Raw genomic sequence first — 19,117 nt, forward strand, 5'->3', positions numbered from 1 at the left:
ACTCCGTGGCCCTCATCTCCCGATACTACTGGAGGCCCGACTTGGTCAAAGACTTTGTGGGATCCTGCACCTCCTATTTCCGTAATGAGCCTTCCCGCCTGAAACCGGCTGGTCTCTTGCTTCCTTTACTGATAACCAGTCGCCGTGGCTATGGACTTTGTCACAGACCTTCCATCTTCCTCTGGCAATACCGTCATCTGGGTGGTGACGGACCGGTTTTCAAAGAGGTCTCATTTTGTTCCCTTTCCAGGTCTTCCGTCTGCTACACATCTTGCCGGCTCGTTCTTTCAACATATCTTCCGGCTGCATGGTCTTCCTCAACACAGTCTCTGATGAAGGGGTTCAGTTTGTGTCTAAGTTCTGACGATCTCTCTGTAACCAGTTTTCTTATAACTCCTTGGATTCAGCATCTGCAGGCTCTGCTCCATTTTTTTTATCAATTATGGACTGCATCCACGCCCTCCTGTTCCTCTGCCTGTTTCCTCGGACTTCCCTGCTGTTGAGGAGTTGGTAAGAGATCTGAAGTCCATTTGGGAGCAGACTCGCCTTTCCTTGTTACAGGCTTCTTCTCCTCAAACCAAGCTCCAGGCTGACAAAAGACGCATGCCTCCTCCTGTCTTCTCTCCTGGTGACAAGGTCTGGTTGTCCTCCAGGTACATCTGGCTGAAGATTCCTGGGTCCTTTTGAGGTGCTGAGTCGCATCAATCTGGTGTTCTACAAGCTGCGCCTTCCTTCCACCATGCACATCCCGAACTCCTTCTATGTCTCCCTGCTCAAGCCTGTCATCCTAAACCGCTTCTCCCGGCAGGTACCTCCTCCTGCGGCTGACTCCACCGACATCTGAGGCAAAAGAGATCCTTGATATGAAGGGGTACGGGCCAGAGGAGATCTTGGGAGCACGCGGACAATATCCTGGAAAATGATCTCCTGCAGAGATTTCTCCAGCCTCTCAGTGCTGGACCCGACTATGAGACTGTCTCCCGTTAAAGTACCTCGACCTCCGCTGCCACTGCAGGCTAGTCGCACCTGTAGAACGACCTGGTGGTACCCTGCCGCAGCAAGTCCATCCTGCTTTGCGGCGGGCTCTGGTGAAGACCAGGTTGTGACATATCCTTACCCTGTTCAGTGATGAACTGGCAAGCAACTCCGGCTTATATATTGAAACAAATTCACATGGAGATTCTCTGCATTATTCTGCCCTCTCTTACATTTGTCTTCTGAAGACGACCAGCCTTCTTGGAGGACTTTGTGACGTTGTAAAGATGCAATATTCTAGAAATCACAGAGTAGGAATGACCAACTTCTCTTGCTATGGCTGATAGGGTCACCTTCATCTTGACAACCTTCTGTCGGAGGGTATCAGTCAGTGAAAACTGTAAAGTTAGGCGCCACTTCAATAGGGTTTGTCAGATAACGGAATTCGGAACAGGTGACAGATTAACAGTAGTAACTTGCAGGTATCTGAAGGTGTTCTCTCATTTTGACGAGTGTTGTTTTCCAATGATCTAATATACTTTTTTTTATTCTGTGCTTTAGAATATATAAAATTTCAGAAATAAGCTTAAAATAATGGTATTTTACTCATGTTAGAATACATTCAATAGGACTACACAATTACCTCGACATTTAAGAAATTGTTTTTTTTTTTATTTTGATCTCCAGTTTATATGGGCAACATAAAAAACTGGTATATATTTAGTCTATAGGGAGGCTGTAATTAATATTGAAGTGGGAAACTGAAGCTTTACAAGTCTTCACCCCCCCCCCCCCTTTATTTTTTTTTTTTTTTTTTTTAGGAAAAACAGTTAAGCTGGGAAGAAATCCACCCAAGCAATCTAGGGCACCAACGGAAGGAAGACAAGGAAAGCTGGGATTCCGAGTACAAACCGAGGAACATCACAGAGCCATCGTACAGAAACAGTAACACTGTCTATCCACATATGAATGGTTCACACAATTCCTTAAATTTCACCTAGTGTCAGCATTGTTTCCCAAAACTGTGTTTTCACTTATACTTGATACCTCTACATTAGAAACAAAAAAAGCTTTCCCTAAATTAATGTACAGTTACTGTCTGTGTCCAGTGTTGTGGTTAAATATAGTTCTATTTGGAGCTTAGGTATATATGTCACATTAGCTATAAAGTACAAAATATTATGTTTGCATTGTACATCCATGGCTACGAAAATGTTAAACTGACTATGCTCCACTTAGTGCTGTACGTGGCGCCTACTTTATTAACCACTACTGTATACATTTTAGAGAAAAAAATGAAAAGAAATTAGGCTAACATTTATTTATAGCTGACAAGCATGAGTGCAATAGATAATATTGTTAACAAAATGAAAAATTAGAGCTAAGAAAATGTAGAACTGTCATAACTGTGTAGAATTCTAATAAATGCCTCACCTGATCACTTTGTCATAGTATCAATTTAATAATATATACGAATCACGCACATACTAAATGGATATTTTTGTATATTGCTTCTAGCATGCTATTATTAAACTGCAATTTAATTTAAAAAAATGCTTAGTATAAGTTACTTTATTTGGAAGTACATAAGTCCCCCATAGATGGCAATGGCCACATGGAGCGACACGGTGCCAAACATGTGCAGCACCATACTGCTGCGTACATGGGAAAAAGATGGGACATGCCATGCGCTATGCATCTCTATGAAGAGGGAAGGGGGACACCCCTCCTCCTCTCCATGGCACCGAATGTACGGCCGCCCGGCTACGGCAGCCTTTCAACTAGCTCTGCAAAAATCACTATTTCAGTGGATCCACATGATGAATAAGAATGTATGTGGTCATTATTATATGGTCCATCTCCCTGTAGGCTATACCTGTGAATTTGCCATCCTCACTGTGCTGGTGGGTGAATGCATAGCCGTTGTGAAGCTATGCACAAAGTACTTCTAGGACATCAGACACTTTAGTGTACTTAGGTCTATGCTAGTAAGATAAAATTCAGCATTGATTTCAGAGTTAACATTTACTTTAGATTTAGAAAGAAAGGAGAGAGTATGATAGAATCCAAATTAAGAGGAGAAAGAAGGATTTTTCTCTGTAGGATATATTACAAAAAAAAGTTTCCTGCATTACCGGTTTACACAAATTTTGCAGAAACCAGGACCAGTGAAACTATTGAGTTCAACCCAAGTTGTGCTTGGATCGCTGTGTTTTGCTATAGCATTTTGAAGGTCGACCCCTAGTTACAAACGGACCTCTGGATGTTGGTAACTTACTGTACTTTAGCCCTAGGCTACAATAATCAGCTGTAACAATTATCAAATGTGTCTGTAATTAAGCTTTATTGTTAATCCTGGTTGTTATGACAATCCAATTGTCACAGAGACCAAAAAAATTCTGTCTGGGGTTACTGACTTACAAACAAACTCAACTTAAGAGCAAACCGACGCAACCCGGGGACTGCCTGTAGTGGAATCTACACAGAAAAGTAATTAGCAAACTTCCATGCAGCCCAATGTTAAACTAACTTGCATATGTGTTCTGCTGCTGTACTGTGTATGATATGACAGAGGTAGTCGAGTGTGGTGCTCAGCAAAGCTGTCAGTGAATGGAGACACATCAGTCAATTCATTTGGGGTAAAGTTCTCAAGATCCAACCAGCACTGGGACCCCAGCTCACAAACAATATTTTTTCAAATTTTCAAGTGAACTCGAAAAAGCCATAATAAATCAATTCCCTAGTGTGTGATGGTTGTGTTGATAAGCGTCAGTTTAGCACTGGCCGTGTCGGGAAGTTTGCGACCGGTTATACGTCCCCGACCCCCCCCCCCCCCCCACCATCGACGGCTATGACACCCGGTCAAAAGACTAGAGGGAGGATGGTGGAAGGAAAACTCCGAAATCGATATTTTATGCTTCATGTTAGAAAGATAACATGTTACCTTTATTCTTTATCAGCACAGCAACAACACTATCCCACATATCCCAGAATAAAAGCTCATTGGAAGAGAAATATTGCATCCCTATCTTCTAAGGGGCATAGTGCTTTTATTTTCACATCAACAGGATTTATGGCTTGATTTTTGAAGGATGAGTTTTACTTTTTATTGGTTAGGGGAAATGTGACTTTTTTAATACTTTCTCAGCTTGTTTTTTTGTGTGGTTGAATGCGCAAAAAAATTTGGAATATTTTTTGTAAAAAAAAACAAAAAACAAAAACTACAAAAACAAAAAACACAATTTACAGTGCTATTCCTGCAGGTTCAGAAGTGATTTTAGTTTGCTGTATGTGCAGTTATGGGTGCAGCAACAGCAAATATGTAGCCTGTGTGGCAATTTTTATGTTATATGGTATTTTTCTAATATAAACGGTTTTTAATGATTTTTCATATGTAAACTTTTTTTTGATAGATTTTTTAATTTGTCCTACTACTGAACTTGAAGAAGAGATCGACAGTTCATTCATATACAATACAAAACTTAGGTATTGCAGTGTTCATAGGATGCCACTTGCACTGTTAGGTCCTGCCCCTAGCGGTCACAGTTGGCTTGCACTATGGCCCTCGGGCCACCTTTCCCCAGTAGAAAAGCCCTTTAAATGACATGGGTCAAACATGACTTGAAGGGTTAAACAGCCATCATTTGATTGCCCAATAATAATAATAATAATAATAATAATAATACAGTAGGGCTCCTGTGGTGACCCCCATAGATTCTACTTCTTTGCCAGTGCGATCTCCATGACAGAGGGGAACATAACGGGATGCCAAGTATAAGCCTACCATGACGTCCCCTGATATCATGTTGTGCCAAGGAGTTAATACAACTTATGGTAATTAAATACCCGGTCACATCACAATACGAAGCATTCAACATTTTATTGTAGTACAAACCTTAAAAATACATCAGAAATTCTATAAATAACACAAATCAAACTTAAATATTAAGTTTAGACCGTAGCTTAATTACTGTAGGACGCTTACACAAGACTGTAATCTTCCTGTACTAGAAATATGTTTTACTTCCACTTTACCAATACTGTATTATGCGCCCTTTGTGCAGGCAAAGGTAAACCCAAATCTTGCTTATTTTAACTGAAATAAGAGGTATTCAAACAATGGACAGTTCAGAATGAAATGAGGTCAGGAACTTACTAATATTACCAAAAAAATCAACATGAGTAATGAATACTTCTCTCCTTATCACAAGGTCTGAATGCTGGGGGTCCCACTGGTTGTGTCCTCGAAACCTCCCTGAATAGAGTGACAGTGTGCTTCTCCAAACACCTGCAAAGGGTTTCATGGGTAAAAGCAATCTTATACAGACTATACAAATAAAATAGGTCTGCAGGATAGACAGCATCCATATTGACACATTCAGCATAATTCTTATATTATAAAGGTCTCCTGGAATAGAAAATGAAATGTAATCATCACTCAGCGTCTTGAAATGATATCAGCCATCCATCCAACTGCTTGCTTCACATTGGAAAGTGCTCATGGGCCCCTGGAGGAAGACTAAAAATGTGCCGGGAGGTTAAGGAGTATAAGCCGAAAATTAGGAGACTTCTGATGTACAAGCTCTTGACTACCAAGACGGCAGTAACTTAAATAAATGTTACCATCCGTATGCTGAGCAAGAGCCAATTCGCATATAAACTTCAGCACTTTGTTCTTAGTGATAGACCAGGGGTCAGGAACCTTTCTGGCTGAGAGAGCCACGAACGCCACATATTTTAAAATGTTATTCCATAAGAGCCGTACTGTATGCACATTACCCCCCAGTAGATAGGTAGTCAAAGTGTCACGGGTGCCCCTGTGATCTAGGTCTCAGATCGCAGGCACACCCGTGCCCCTCTCCGTGGCGGCGCCCCTTTCCGAGCTCACTCAACCCACCACTTTCCAGATCCTGACCCGGCTGGCCAGCGGGCGCGCTGACACTAGCAGATTTAAAGGGCCAGTGCCCTGCTGATTGGCGCTGTCCACTTCCAGGGTTCCTATAAAGACCGGCGGCTACCACATAGGTAGCCACAGCACATGCCCCCAAGTAGATAGGTAGCCACAGCTGTCTGAGAGCCAGATGCAGCCAACAAAAGAGCCACATCTGGCTCCCGAGCCATAGGTTCCCTACCTCTGTGATAGAACATGGCTTATAAAGAAGACCTGTCTTATAAACAGGTAGAGACGAGCAGACTTAATGTTGGTGTTTGGGTGCTCGACCCAGACGTTTTGATGGATTTGAGGCCAAAAAGCCAATCCGGCAATTGAGCCATGGCTAGTAGATAGGGCCGTTCATTTGTCAGGTTAGATGTTCGGCCGACAATCCGGCAATAGATCCGGGTCGGGTGGCTGAACCCGAACATAAATTCTATTCATATCTATAACCAGGTACTAAAATCTGAAATCGCCATAGTCAATGTATAGTACAGTAAGAAAAGTTTCCTGGTCACTATAGTGTTCATCATGACAAGCTGGATTACTAGAATCACAAACCTACGCCTCGTACACTTACAATGGCCGCCTATAGCAGAGATCACATAAAGGATATAAAGCCTTCACTCCGGAGTAGACTGATCAGCTTCTCCAGGGATTCAAAGCGACACAGAGTAGGACAACAGCCGATCATGATGAGCTTGTGTTTGGCTCGTGTGAGGGCTACATTCAGTCTCCTCCAATCTTTTAGAAGATCTCCGAGCTACGCCGAGAAAGTGTGATAGAGGAAGAGTCATAAATCCAAGAATGGCACTTTATTTCGGAGACATATCTGATACAGCACAGCAGGTAAGGGGGAGCCTTCTTTTGGTCTACACAGAAAACATGACCAACGTTTTGAAAGCCGCCATAATGGATCCAGGGGAAAGTGTTCATGTATAATATCAAAGACCATCAGAAATCTTTGCCACAATGAGATTTGCAATATCTCTAAGAGAATCTCAATAGATTTTCATAAAGACCCATACATTGGATACAGTGCCAGCTCAGAGTTCAGCAAACAGGAAACATACACAGTTGTATTTGCAACTTTGTGTTGAATTAAAGAGAACCTGTCAGCACATTTTCACGGTGACAGGTTCCCATAGAGCCCTATTAACTAACTGACACCCTTTTTTAAGCTAAAAATAGTTTCTCTTCACATAAATTAACTTAATCTTATATTCGCTGGCATCAGAGAAAGCTTGTCCACTTGGCTGACCCTTCCATCTACTCCTCCCCACGTCACATGCCTCTTCTTAGCATTTCATGTGACCAGGGTGACATTATCACAGGTCCTTTACATTTGTAAATTGTGCACCAAGCATATATCTGATCACATGAAATCACAGCTGCCTCTATAGACTTCTACTCCTCCCCACCCTTTATGGAAGCTGCTGTGATCATATAAATACATGAGGTAGATGTTGCAGATATATGGGACCTTAGATGATGTCATCCTGGTCACATGGCTTCAAGTGATACAGCTGATCATCAGCATATGTCAATCAGGAATAAGGAGGCAGGGCAATGCAAGTAAAGTTTACTATGCAAGAGTCAGTGTGATGGATTGTGGTGAGCTGCATATAAGTTTATAAACAGATTTTTTTTATTTTTTATTTTTTTTACATTTCAGCCATGGACATGAACTATTTAGGGATAAGGGCAATGCTTTTTGATCATAGTTTTTAATAAAAACTCTGTATTTTGGGTGGGTTAATTTGCATGACAGATTCTCTAAGTACGGTGGTGGCACAGCAGTGCTGCCTACAGAAACCAATTTTTTATGGTATAAAATAATGAATCATTCTTTAAACTAATACACTGGTATTCTAGAATAAAGGAGCATTCAGTAAAACTATTTATTTAACTGAATACATTCGGAAGAGGTTCTGTCACCTTGTTATGTCTGTTTAGCTCATTTGCTAGATTAATTAAAAATACTGGGGCATCTTTTCTTAGAATGTATTATAGATAATTGGATGCCACAGCCAGCACAGATTGATCAGTATCATACGTTGTAGGGACATCCGCACCTAACCTTGTACCACCCAGTGCAGAGTTGGTGGAATTGAAGAAAGATCCTCTTTAAAATTAAAACTAAATATACAAAAATTAAGGTCCCAAATTTAGAATGAAATAAAAACTTACTTTTCCATCAATATTGCTTCTCACAAATGACAAAATGATAACACTTTTATCTCTTCCCTGGTATTTGTCCACAGTGTTAACTTCTACCCCGCTGCATGGCAAGTTCATAAGATAGCCAGAAATCACTTTTAGCTGCTGCCGATATGGAGCGATGATCCCAATGTCCGAAGGCTTACATCCGGCCTGGTTGTTGAGGATACAAATTAGTGTGTTAGACTACCGTATTTTTTGGACTATAAGGCGCACCATCAATAAATGGCTGCTGACCTGTGGCAGACCTGTGCACAGTTCAAGGCAGCTGTTGTCTGTAAGTACGGTTCATATATAAGGCGCACTGGACTATAAGGCGCACCTTTCATTTCTGAAAAAAAAGGATTTTTTGTGCGCCTTATAGTCTGAAAAATATGGTACATACAAATTAGGCGGAGGTAATACTGCTACACAACAGCAACACAGAGCCCCCTTACATAATACAGTAATACAACATCCTGCTGCTTGCTACTGGAAACAGTCAGCAGGCTTGTCATAGATGTTGTTTTTCAACAGTTTCTTATACATCAAGTTACATAGTGTTAGTTCATAACTTAGTTTGGAGATTTGCCTCCTTGCAAAAAGTTCTGCGGATGCAGTTCATGGTCTATAAAAGCTTAATCTGCAATAATATATAAAAGAAAATTTAGAACTTAGTAAACAGGCGGTCCCCTACTTAAGAACACTCGACTTACATACGACCCCTAGTTACAAACGGACCTCTGGATGTTGCCAATTTACTGTACTTTAGCCCTAGGCAACAATAAACAGCTATAACAGTTATCAAATGTGTCACAGAGACCAAAAAAGTTCTGCGGATGCAGTTCATGGTCTATAAAAGTTTAATCTGCAATAATATATAGAAGAAAGTTTAGAACTTAGTATATTGCACGACGTGTGCTAAAGGTAGTACACAAACTATAAAACTGTATGCAGGAGGTTGTACATTTTAAACTAACCTTTAACAGGACAGATGTTAATAAAAACACAAGTTTGGCTTCAATCCAGTTGCTGATGCCACATTTCTCTTCTGTTTCCAAAGCAGGGATCTAGAAGGCACATAAAAATAATTATTCTGTCTTCCTCACGGCTCCTCTGCTTTCTTCTGTCTTAACAGTCGTCAGAGACCACGCCATATATATTATATTATATATATATAATTTTTTTTTAGGGGGCCGGCAGGCTGCGCGCTACAGGGGCCTCGGCTTATACTCCGGTTGGCTTATACTCAAGTGTATACGGTAGTCTTCAATTTTTCAACATAACCTACCTCTTGGGTATTTAGAAAGCAGACTGGGTTACTTGGATCTAACACATCTTTAACCCATGCATTTTCCGCAGACTCCCTGAATTCCAGCTCCATCTGCAAAGACTTGATGTTGGGAAGCTGGACCACAGCGGTAGACACACGCTCAGACGCACATTCCAGTCTGCCTTCATACACTAGTGTATTGCTCAAAGCCATTATTTTGCTAAAGGAAAAAAAAAGAAAATGTGACACAGATGCAGTAAAATGACAGAAAAAAATGCTGGAAAAGCAGAAATGCAGATCCAGATCCGTTACCTATTCATACGATATTGCACAGTGAGCTGGACAACTGCATCCTGGTTCCTCTCCAGTCTCTTGAATAAACTTTCACTCATTCCTAATTCCCTGCCAAAAAAAAAAAAATAATTTAGATATATTGTTATATCATGCCATTGCATTGGCCAGCTGGGGTAGCCGCTACAGTATCTTTGACATGAGACTCACTGATCACCTGTGACTTCACTTTCCGGCAAGAGGATTGACTGTAAATGACTGGCACCAGCCATGACAAGTGCAATAATCACTTATAGGAAACATGCAGTGCCAAAGAGCACCCGGAGGGACATCATTTTTGAAAAAAATTTTTTAGACCTTGTAAAATTATTTATTATATTTTTTTTTTAAAAGAGGATCACCAGGGTCTCATGCAGATTGTACTATGACATCTACAGGAGCATCGAAAGGTCACAGAGACGACAACTACATCCAACTTTCACCACCACAATTTGTGCAGTGCTTGTGTTTAACCAAGATACTGTATTTTCCGGACTATAAGGCGCACAAAAAATCCAGGGAATTTATCAGAAATCAAAGATGCGCCTTATAGTCCAGTGCACCTTATATATGGACTGCACTTACAGACAACAGATGCCTTGAACTGTGCACAGGTCTGCCACCTGCTGGTCATTCATACTTATAATCAGGTGCGCCTTATAATCCGAAAAATACGGTACTTAAAAGTTTAATACCTCGAGTCATGAGAAAAGTTATCAAAAGTTTCTTGATCTCAGAAATGATGCAGTATGATGACAGTGTAGAGAAGTTACCTGGCTTCTGCACTTTGTACAAGGGGTGGGAGTTGTTGATGATCACCAACTAATACAAATCTGTGTGCAAAGAACAAGGGGCCGAGGCAGATTGGCTGACTTATTTGAGATGCTTCATCTACAATGCAGAAGTCAAATCTTCTTCTGGTGAAGATGGGATGATTCACGCCCATGCAGGTCGTCGCAACTACAGGCTGGGGAGAAAGGATGAAGAACTCAAAATCAGTGTACAATGCACATTCATCTTTGAATCTGAATACCATATTTTTCAGACTATAAGGCACACAAAAAATCCTTTGATTTTCTCAGAAATCAAAGGTGCGCCTTATAGTCCAGTGCGCCTTATATATGAACCGTACTTACAGACAACAGCTGCCTTGCACTGTGCACAGGTCTGCCACCTGCTGGTCATTTATCCTTATAATCCGGTGCACCTTATATATGAACCTAGACATTTTAGCAGGCATTTATTGATGGTGCGCCCTATAGTCCAAAAAATACTGTACAGGCAGTCCCCGGGTTACATACAAGATAGGGACTGTAGGTTTGTTCTTAAGTTGAATTTGTATGTAAGTCGAAACTGTATATTTTATCATTGTAGTTCCCGACAATTTTATTTTTTTTGCCCCAGTGACAATTGGAGTTTAAAATTTTTTTGCTGTAATAGGACCAAGAATTATCAATAAAGCTTCATTGCAGACAATTTTAAGCTGATTATTGCAATCTGGGACTATTTTAAAGCATCCAGAGAGCTTCACCAGAGTTCACAGTGGGCAGAGGGGTCTGTCTGTAACTATGGGTTGTCTGTAAGTCGGGTGTCCTTAAGTAGGGGACCGCCTGTATATAAAGTCAGCTTTGTATTCTGAAAACACCGACTTAACCCATTCCCGCACCTTGACGTAGTATCACATCAGAAGCTGAGCCCGTGTGATCGCCCTGGGATCCAAATGAATAGATACAAATGAATATAGAAGGAAAAAGAGATGCACAAAAAAACAGCTAATGGGTAGATTCAGTACACAAAACGTCAATATTTATTGTAATTATTCAACAAGACAAACCAATCCAAAGACATACATTTAAAAACATTTAAAAAACATAATGTACATATCATAAATAACGGTGACCCCGGTATGTGTCAACCGTACCACCGATGTCCAATCACTAATAATGATGTCCGACCTCCCGCTGATGTCCTCCTTCCTTCCTCCCGCCTGTATGCCATCCTAACAGGATTTGTATAGGACACCTTGTTACCTACTGACAACTCCTTTGCAGAGTTGTGCCTTGAGTGATAGCAACTCTTCTACTTTATAATAAGCACCTTACTGTTACTTTCACTAGGATCATATATGACATTGGCTTATTTGGGGTATATTGCTATCAGAGGTCGCATTAACGCCTCACCACGCGTCATAGACGCGTGATGAGGCGCCATTACCCCCCAAAATAATTGCCATGCGTAAAGTTACGCTTGGCAATTATTCCTTGCAGCGCGCAGGCTGAGCGGCTCGGCGCGCGCTGCAAAAGAGGTAAATGTCGCGCGATCACAGCGCGCGCCGGACCGCTCAGCGCGACACTTGACAGTGATCTGTGTCAGCAGCGCTCCGGAGCGAGAGCGCAGGCCCCGCGATACCTGTGGACAGCGGGGCTGCTGCTCCCTGTCCTGCTCCATCTCTACCTGCCCGCAGATCCGGACGGGTGAGTGTGTGATTGTAGGTGTAGTGTTCTGTGTGTGCAGTGTAGTGTAATGTTCTGTGTGTGCAGTGTAGTGTAGTGTTCTGTGTGTGCAGTGTGAGTGTAGTGTTCTGTGTGTGCAGTGTGAGTGTAGTGTTCTGTGTGTGCAGTGTGAGTGTAGTGTTCTGTGTGTGCAGTGTGAGTGTAGTGTTCTGTGTGTGCAGTGTGAGTGTAGTGTTCTGTGTGTGCAGTGTGAGTGTAGTGTTCTGTGTGTGCAGTGTAGTGTAATGTTCTGTGTGTGCAGTGTGAGTGTAATGTTCTGTGTGTGCAGTGTAGTGTAGTGTTCTGTGTGTGCAGTGTGAGTGTAGTGTTCTGTGTGTGCAGTGTGAGTGTAGTGTTCTGTGTGTGCAGTGTAGTGTAATGTTCTGTGTGTGCAGTGTGAGTGTAGTGTTCTGTGTGTGCAGTGCAGTGTAATGTTCTGTGTGTGCAGTGTAGTGTAATGTTCTGTGTGTGCAGTGTAGTGTAATGTTCTGTGTGTGCAGTGTGAGTGTAATGTTCTGTGTGTGCAGTGTGAGTGTAATGTTCTGTGTGTGCAGTGTGAGTGTAATGTTCTGTGTGTGCAGTGTGAGTGTAATGTTCTGTGTGTGCAGTGTGAGTGTAATGTTCTGTGTGTGCAGTGTGAGTGTAATGTTCTGTGTGTGCAGTGTGAGTGTAATGTTCTGTGTGTGCAGTGTGAGTGTAATGTTCTGTGTGTGCAGTGTGAGTGTAATGTTCTGTGTGTGCAGTGTGAGTGTAGTGTTCTGTGTGTGCAGTGTGAGTGTAATGTTCTGTGTGTGCAGTGTGAGTGTAATGTTCTGTGCGTGCAGTGTGAGTGTAGTGTTCTGTGCGTGCAGTGTGAGTGTAGTGTTCTGTGCGTGCAGTGTGAGTGTAGTGTTCTGTGCGTGCAGTGTGAGTGTAGTGTTCTGTGCGTGCAGTGTGAGTGTAGTGTTCTGTGTGTGCAGTGAGTGTAGTGTTCTGTGTGTGCAGTGAGTGTAGTGTTCTGTGTGTGCAGTGAGTGTAGTGTTCTGTGTGTGCAGTGAGTGTAGTGTTCTGTGTGTAGTGTGTGCTGTGTGCGCAGTGTGTGAGTGTAGTGTGTGAGTGTAGTGTGCGCAGTGTGTGAGTGTAGTGTGTGAGTGTAGTGTGCGCAGTGTGTGAGTGTAGTGTGTGCTGTGTGCGCGCAGTGTGTGAGTGTAGTGTGTGCTGTGTGCGCAGTGTGTGAGTGTAGTGTGTGCTGTGTGCGCAGTGTGTGAGTGTAGTGTGTGCTGTGTGCGCAGTGTGTGAGTGTAGTGTGTGCTGTGTGCGCAGTGTGTGAGTGTAGTGTGTGCTGTGTGCGCAGTGTGTGAGTGTAGTGTGTGCTGTGTGTGAGTGTAGTGTGTGCTGTGTGTGAGTGTAGTGTGTGCTGTGTGCGCAGTGTGTGCTGTGAGTGTAGTGTGTGCTGTGTGCGCAGTGTGTGAGTGTAGTGTGTGCTGTGTGCGCAGTGTGTGAGTGTAGTGTGTGAGTGTAGTGTGTGCTGTGTGTGAGTGTAGTGTGTGCTGTGAGTGTAGTGTGTGCTGTGTGCGCAGTGTGTGTGTAGTGTGTGCTGTGTGCGCAGTGTGTGAGTGTAGTGTGTGCTGTGTGCGCAGTGTGTGAGTGTAGTGTGCGCAGTGTGTGAGTGTAGTGTGCGTAGTGTGTGCTGTGTGCACAGTGTGTGAGTGTAGTGTGTGCTGTGTGCACAGTGTGTGAGTGTAGTGTGCGCTGTGTGTGAGTGTAGTGTGCGCAGTGTGTGAGTGTAGTGTGCGCAGTGTGTGAGTGTAGTGTGCGCAGTGTGTGAGTGTAGTGTGCGCAGTGTGTGAGTGTAGTGTGCGCAGTGTGTGAGTGTAGTGTGTGAGTGTAGTGTGCACAGTGTGTGAGTGTAGTGTGTGAGTGTAGTGTGTGCTGTGTGCGCAGTGTGTGAGTGTAGTGTGTGCTGTGTGTGCGCAGTGTGTGAGTGTAGTGTGTGAGTGTAGTGTGCGCAGTGTGTGAGTGTAGTGTGTGCTGTGTGCGCAGTGTGTGAGTGTAGTGTGTGCTGTGTGCGCAGTGTGTGAGTGTAGTGTGTGCTGTGTGCGCAGTGTGTGAGTGTAGTGTGTGCTGTGTGCGCAGTGTGTGAGTGTAGTGTGTGAGTGTAGTGTGCGCAGTGTGTGTGTAGTGTGTGCTGTGTGCGCAGTGTGTGAGTGTAGTGTGTGCTGTGTGCGCAGTGTGTGAGTGTAGTGTGCGCAGTGTGTGAGTGTAGTGTGCGTAGTGTGTGCTGTGTGCACAGTGTGTGAGTGTAGTGTGTGCTGTGTGCACAGTGTGTGAGTGTAGTGTGCGCAGTGTGTGAGTGTAGTGTGCGCAGTGTGTGAGTGTAGTGTGCGCAGTGTGTGAGTGTAGTGTGCGCAGTGTGTGAGTGTAGTGTGCGCAGTGTGTGAGTGTAGTGTGCGCAGTGTGTGAGTGTAGTGTGCGCAGTGTGTGAGTGTAGTGTGCGCAGTGTGTGAGTGTAGTGTGCGCAGTGTGTGAGTGTAGTGTGTGAGTGTAGTGTGCGCAGTGTGTGAGTGTAGTGTGCGCAGTGTGTGAGTGTAGTGTGCGCAGTGTGTGAGTGTAGTGTGCGCAGTGTGTGAGTGTAGTGTGCGCAGTGTGTGAGTGTAGTGTGCGCAGTGTGTGAGTGTAGTGTGTGAGTGTAGTGTGCGCAGTGTGTGAGTGTAGTGTGTGAGTGTAGTGTGCACAGTGTGTGAGTGTAGTGTGTGAGTGTAGTGTGTGAGTGTAGTGTGTGCTGTGTGTGCGCAGTGTGTGAGTGTAGTGTGTGCTGTGTGTGCGCAGTGTGTGAGTGTAGTGTGTGAGTGTAGTGTGCGCAGTGTGTGAGTGTAGTGTGTGCTGTGTGCGCAGTGTGTGAGTGTAGTGTGTGCTGTGTGCGCAGTGTGTGAGTGTAGTGTGTGCTGTGTGCGCAGTGTGTGAGTGTAGTGTGTGCTGTGTGCGCAGTGTGTGAGTGTAGTGTGTGCTGTGTGCGCAGTGTGTGAGTGTAGTGTGTGCTGTGTGCGCAGTGTGTGAGTGTAGTGTGTGCTGTGTGCGCAGTGTGTGAGTGTAGTGTGTGCTGTGTGCGCAGTGTGTGAGTGTAGTGTGTGCTGTGTGCGCAGTGTGTGAGTGTAGTGTGCGCAGTGTGTGAGTGTAGTGTGTGCTGTGTGCGCAGTGTGTGAGTGTAGTGTGCGCAGTGTGCTACCGAAATTTTCATACTCCTCCTCGGGTAAAAATACTCCTCAAAAATGGTGAGAGGAGTATTTTTACCCTTCTGGAAAAATGTTAGCGCGACCTCTTATTGCTATCTATACTTTCTCTTTTACATGCTCCCTGTTTGATGGTGGTTATACGTGTTGTTAGTAATATCTTTACCATAGGCATTTTGCAGACTTGCACACTTGGGAGGTCGGATATCATTATTAGTGATTGGACATCGGTGGTAAGGTTGACACATACCGGGGTCACCGTTATGTATGATATGTACATTATGTTTTTTTAAATGAATGTCTTTGGATTGGTTTGTACAATAAATATTGACGTTTTGGGTACAGAATCTACCCATTAGCTGTTTTTTCGTGCATCTCTTTTTCCTTCTATATTCATTTGACCCATAGAAGAAAAACATAACACATTATCTTTATGGTATGGTGAACATCCGGGGGAAAAAAAAATGCTAAAAACCATAAAAAAACTTTGAAAATAAATCATTTTTATTCAATTTAAATTTTTTTTCATAACTAAACACAAAAGATATCACCAAAATTTTCCTATTACTTTGAAGTACAATGTGTGACGAGAGAACAAGCTCAAAATCCCCTGGGTAAGTTAAAGTGTTACAAAGTTATAACCACCTATGACACATGGCAGATTTTATAAATTAGGCCTGGTCCTTAAAGGGAACCGGTCACCAGGGACCTCATTTTCACTAAAGACAGGTTGCAGAAGCTTATTACACCTGCAGTGCAAATCTGCCTCTCTGCCTTTTCTAAGCATTTGCATTACAATATAATTGTGTGTTATAACTTACCTTGCATCCTGACAAAATCCTGGGGTAGTCACAGGGGCTGGGCTTTGGTTTGGAAGCATTTCAAAAAACAACATGTGACTTGTCTGTGTTACTCCTCAGAGCTTGGCCCCCACCTTTGTGCTCCTGTCTAGCTCCACCTCCTGCTTCTTCTCAGAGGTCACCGCCTGGTCAGCCTGACATCAGTGGGGGAGGGACAAGCTGTACAGGAGCTCAAACATGGAGACAGCCTGCAGCTCAAACAGGTCACATGTTGTTTTTTGAAATGCATGCAAACCAAAGTCCAGCCCCTGTGACTACCCCAGGATTATGTCAGGGTGCAAAGTAAGTTAGAACACACAATTATATTGTAATACAAATGCTTAGAAAAGGCAGAGAGGCATATGTGCACTGCAAGTGTCATGGGCTTTTACAATCTGTCTTTAGTGAAAAATTAGGTCCCTGGTGACAGGTTCCCTTTAAGCCCTAAAATGGCTTAACCACAAAAGGGGTTAAAGGGGTTGTCCCCCGGCAAAGTCCCTCCATGCCCCCGTTTGCTTATAGGGGCCCTGAAGCTCCACAATGACTAGTATTCGGAGCAGGGCTTCCGTGACCATGGGCATGGGCATACTGCGGCGGGACACCAGGAGAACAAGTTTATTTCTTTGTGCAGTCTCTCCTCAGCCACTGTACAATTTATTCTTCCTCTCGGATAATCCATTTTAGGGGAAACTGGTGCTTTTATTATGCAGAAATCATACAATCTGAACAGAAGTTTCCATTATTCAGACTATTGCTTTATGCATATACAACATTTTATCATCTAATAAGTCACTTACCGCAGATTAAAAATTAAATAGAAAATATTCTTCCGACGCTCCAAATTTAGAAAAAGACCTGACAAGAAGGTGCTATATTTTTTAGTTAAATCCAGCCCCCCTGACATACCTCACTGTTGTATAATTCTTCCAGAGCGCTTAAAGACTTTATAGCCTTTGCTTTGCAGATTTCTTCCTCGCCAAATTTTTGAACCTCTGGGTGTATTTTCTGTGTTCTGCCCAAACGCAAAAACCCAACTTTAAATTTTTTCAGTTTCAAGAGAATGTTATCTACTGCAGAATGGGTATAGCTGGTCAGCAACACACTAAAGCCGCAGGCATAGAGGATTCGTACCTAAGGGAGAATACAACAGATATATAACTACAACACTCTAATGTTCCATTTACAATTGAAAGGAGGGAGGGAATTGGTTGTGGAGATGATTTTAGTATAATGATATAGCAACGCCCGGGATGAAGCCGTGTTGGCTAAACCCAGGGTCGGGCGAATATGTGTGGCTAGCGTCCCGCTGCATTACTTTGACATTTTTATCTTCACTTTGCGAGTATGATGTACTGGAATAAATATGAATTAATATATGAATATTTAATGATATAACACAATGATCCAGTAACAGTTGATATTGTTTCTCCATCTTCCAGATGGGTCGATTATGAACTTTCAAAGCTTCCAATGTCCTCAAGATGTTGGCGAAATGTGGCCAGCTAATTCTGTGGAGTTTGCATAAGAAGTTGCCTTTATAGGGCATCTACCACCAAGATGAAATATTCTATGCAAATGAGCCTGAGGGGCTCCAGGCTCCATTAACACCTATGGAGCCTGGGGCCCCTCAGTTTCATTTGCATACAAGTCCATCATTCTGGTGGTAGATGCCCTTTAAGAACATGTCCTTTACCCTTATAAGATATAGGGGCACATTAACTAATGGTCCGAACACCGCATTTTTGTAGTGTTTCCCGACATTTTACAGTTTTGCCCTGAATTGCCCTGGGTTTTTGGCGCATACGATCGGATTTTGGCGGATCGGCGCCGGCTTGCATGCGACACAAATCGGGGGACATTGGACAACCCGACTGATTCGGACATACTGCGGAATTTAAAAACGAAATTGTGTCGCAAGATCGCAAGAACATGCACCAGGAAGAAGAAGGTGAACTCGGGCGGACCTCGGCGGGGGAACCGACATATGCAGGAAATTGGACGCACAATCTTAGTGAATCGCGGCAGACCCGAATCTTCGTCAGACAACGCACAGCAGGGAACGCAACGGGACGGGTAAGTAGATGTGCCCCAAACTGTATAATCATTCATTAGAATGTTGCCACCTACTGACCATAACTGGCATTGCAGCTGCATAACACTTGCATAGGAGCCGTTTACATATTGACCAATGATGTAATGTTTGATTAATGTGGAATTCATGTGCAACAAGGTCCCTGGTTGGATGCTAGAACTATCCACCCCCAGATGAAGTTTAATCAAACCCGCTGTGGATGGTAAGTTCTAGATATTTTCCTGAAGTCGTTGAGAGAAGTTCTATATGGAGTGATAAGAGTGCGTCTATGGAAGTAATCCAGACACACGGCCGGTAGATACCAGGCCTGATGCAGCGCTCTGTCCCCTAACAGAGCCAGCCCAAGACTACTGTTAAAGCAGCACCTGATCTATCCAGCCTAAAGCTATAGAGACTAGACTGTGAGCATAGACTTTGTGCCAGACATTATCCAACCACCTTGGACGTGGACAGATTAGACTAGGACTTTGGCCTTATGTTTATGTTCTGGAAAAAAGGAATTGCAAGTTGAGATCTTACATCTCTTGTCAACGTGTGACCCAGGATGCCACTAAGATCAAGGGCCTCCCCTCTACCAGGAGATCCTCACACACACATACATCGGGAGTGCCCAAGAGAAAACCATTTCCACCATACTGCGGCTTCTCCCTCTTCTTGCAATCCACCTGTCGAATACCTGCCTGCCATGGGCAAGGCCTGTTCCACCTAGACCAAGAGACAGTTACCAAGTCAGCACTACACCCACTGAAGCAAGCCACTCAGGTTCTATGGGAAT

The 19,117-nt window shown here is 43.4% G+C and overlaps 2 protein-coding genes across 4 annotated transcripts in view; one reads left to right on the forward strand and one right to left on the reverse strand.

The window, feature by feature from the left end:
* The window catches only part of PKD2L1 (polycystin 2 like 1, transient receptor potential cation channel), a 64,660-nt gene extending 62,247 nt beyond the window's left edge, over nucleotides 1-2,413 (forward strand). The window contains exon 15 of the mRNA XM_072130114.1: nucleotides 1,797-2,413. Coding sequence (XP_071986215.1) covers nucleotides 1,797-1,976 — 180 coding nt within the window. The 3' untranslated portion in view covers nucleotides 1,977-2,413. The remainder of the gene's footprint in view (nucleotides 1-1,796) is intronic.
* Nucleotides 2,414-4,830: 2,417 nt separating this feature from the next.
* DNA2 (DNA replication helicase/nuclease 2) overlaps nucleotides 4,831-19,117 on the reverse strand; it is a 38,003-nt gene continuing 23,716 nt past the window's right edge. For all 3 annotated transcript variants that reach the window (XM_072129583.1, XM_072129582.1, XM_072129581.1), the window contains 8 exons: nucleotides 17,157-17,381; nucleotides 10,484-10,677; nucleotides 9,693-9,782; nucleotides 9,399-9,600; nucleotides 9,088-9,177; nucleotides 8,099-8,281; nucleotides 6,523-6,671; nucleotides 4,831-5,500 (listed from right to left, as the gene is read on the reverse strand). In XM_072129583.1, coding sequence (XP_071985684.1) covers nucleotides 5,458-5,500; nucleotides 6,523-6,671; nucleotides 8,099-8,281; nucleotides 9,088-9,177; nucleotides 9,399-9,600; nucleotides 9,693-9,782; nucleotides 10,484-10,677; nucleotides 17,157-17,381 — 1,176 coding nt within the window. In that variant the 3' untranslated portion in view covers nucleotides 4,831-5,457. The remainder of the gene's footprint in view (nucleotides 5,501-6,522; nucleotides 6,672-8,098; nucleotides 8,282-9,087; nucleotides 9,178-9,398; nucleotides 9,601-9,692; nucleotides 9,783-10,483; nucleotides 10,678-17,156; nucleotides 17,382-19,117) is intronic.

The sequence above is a fragment of the Engystomops pustulosus genome, chromosome 11 (genome assembly GCF_040894005.1).
Source record: "Engystomops pustulosus chromosome 11, aEngPut4.maternal, whole genome shotgun sequence".
NCBI lineage: Eukaryota > Metazoa > Chordata > Amphibia > Anura > Leptodactylidae > Engystomops > Engystomops pustulosus.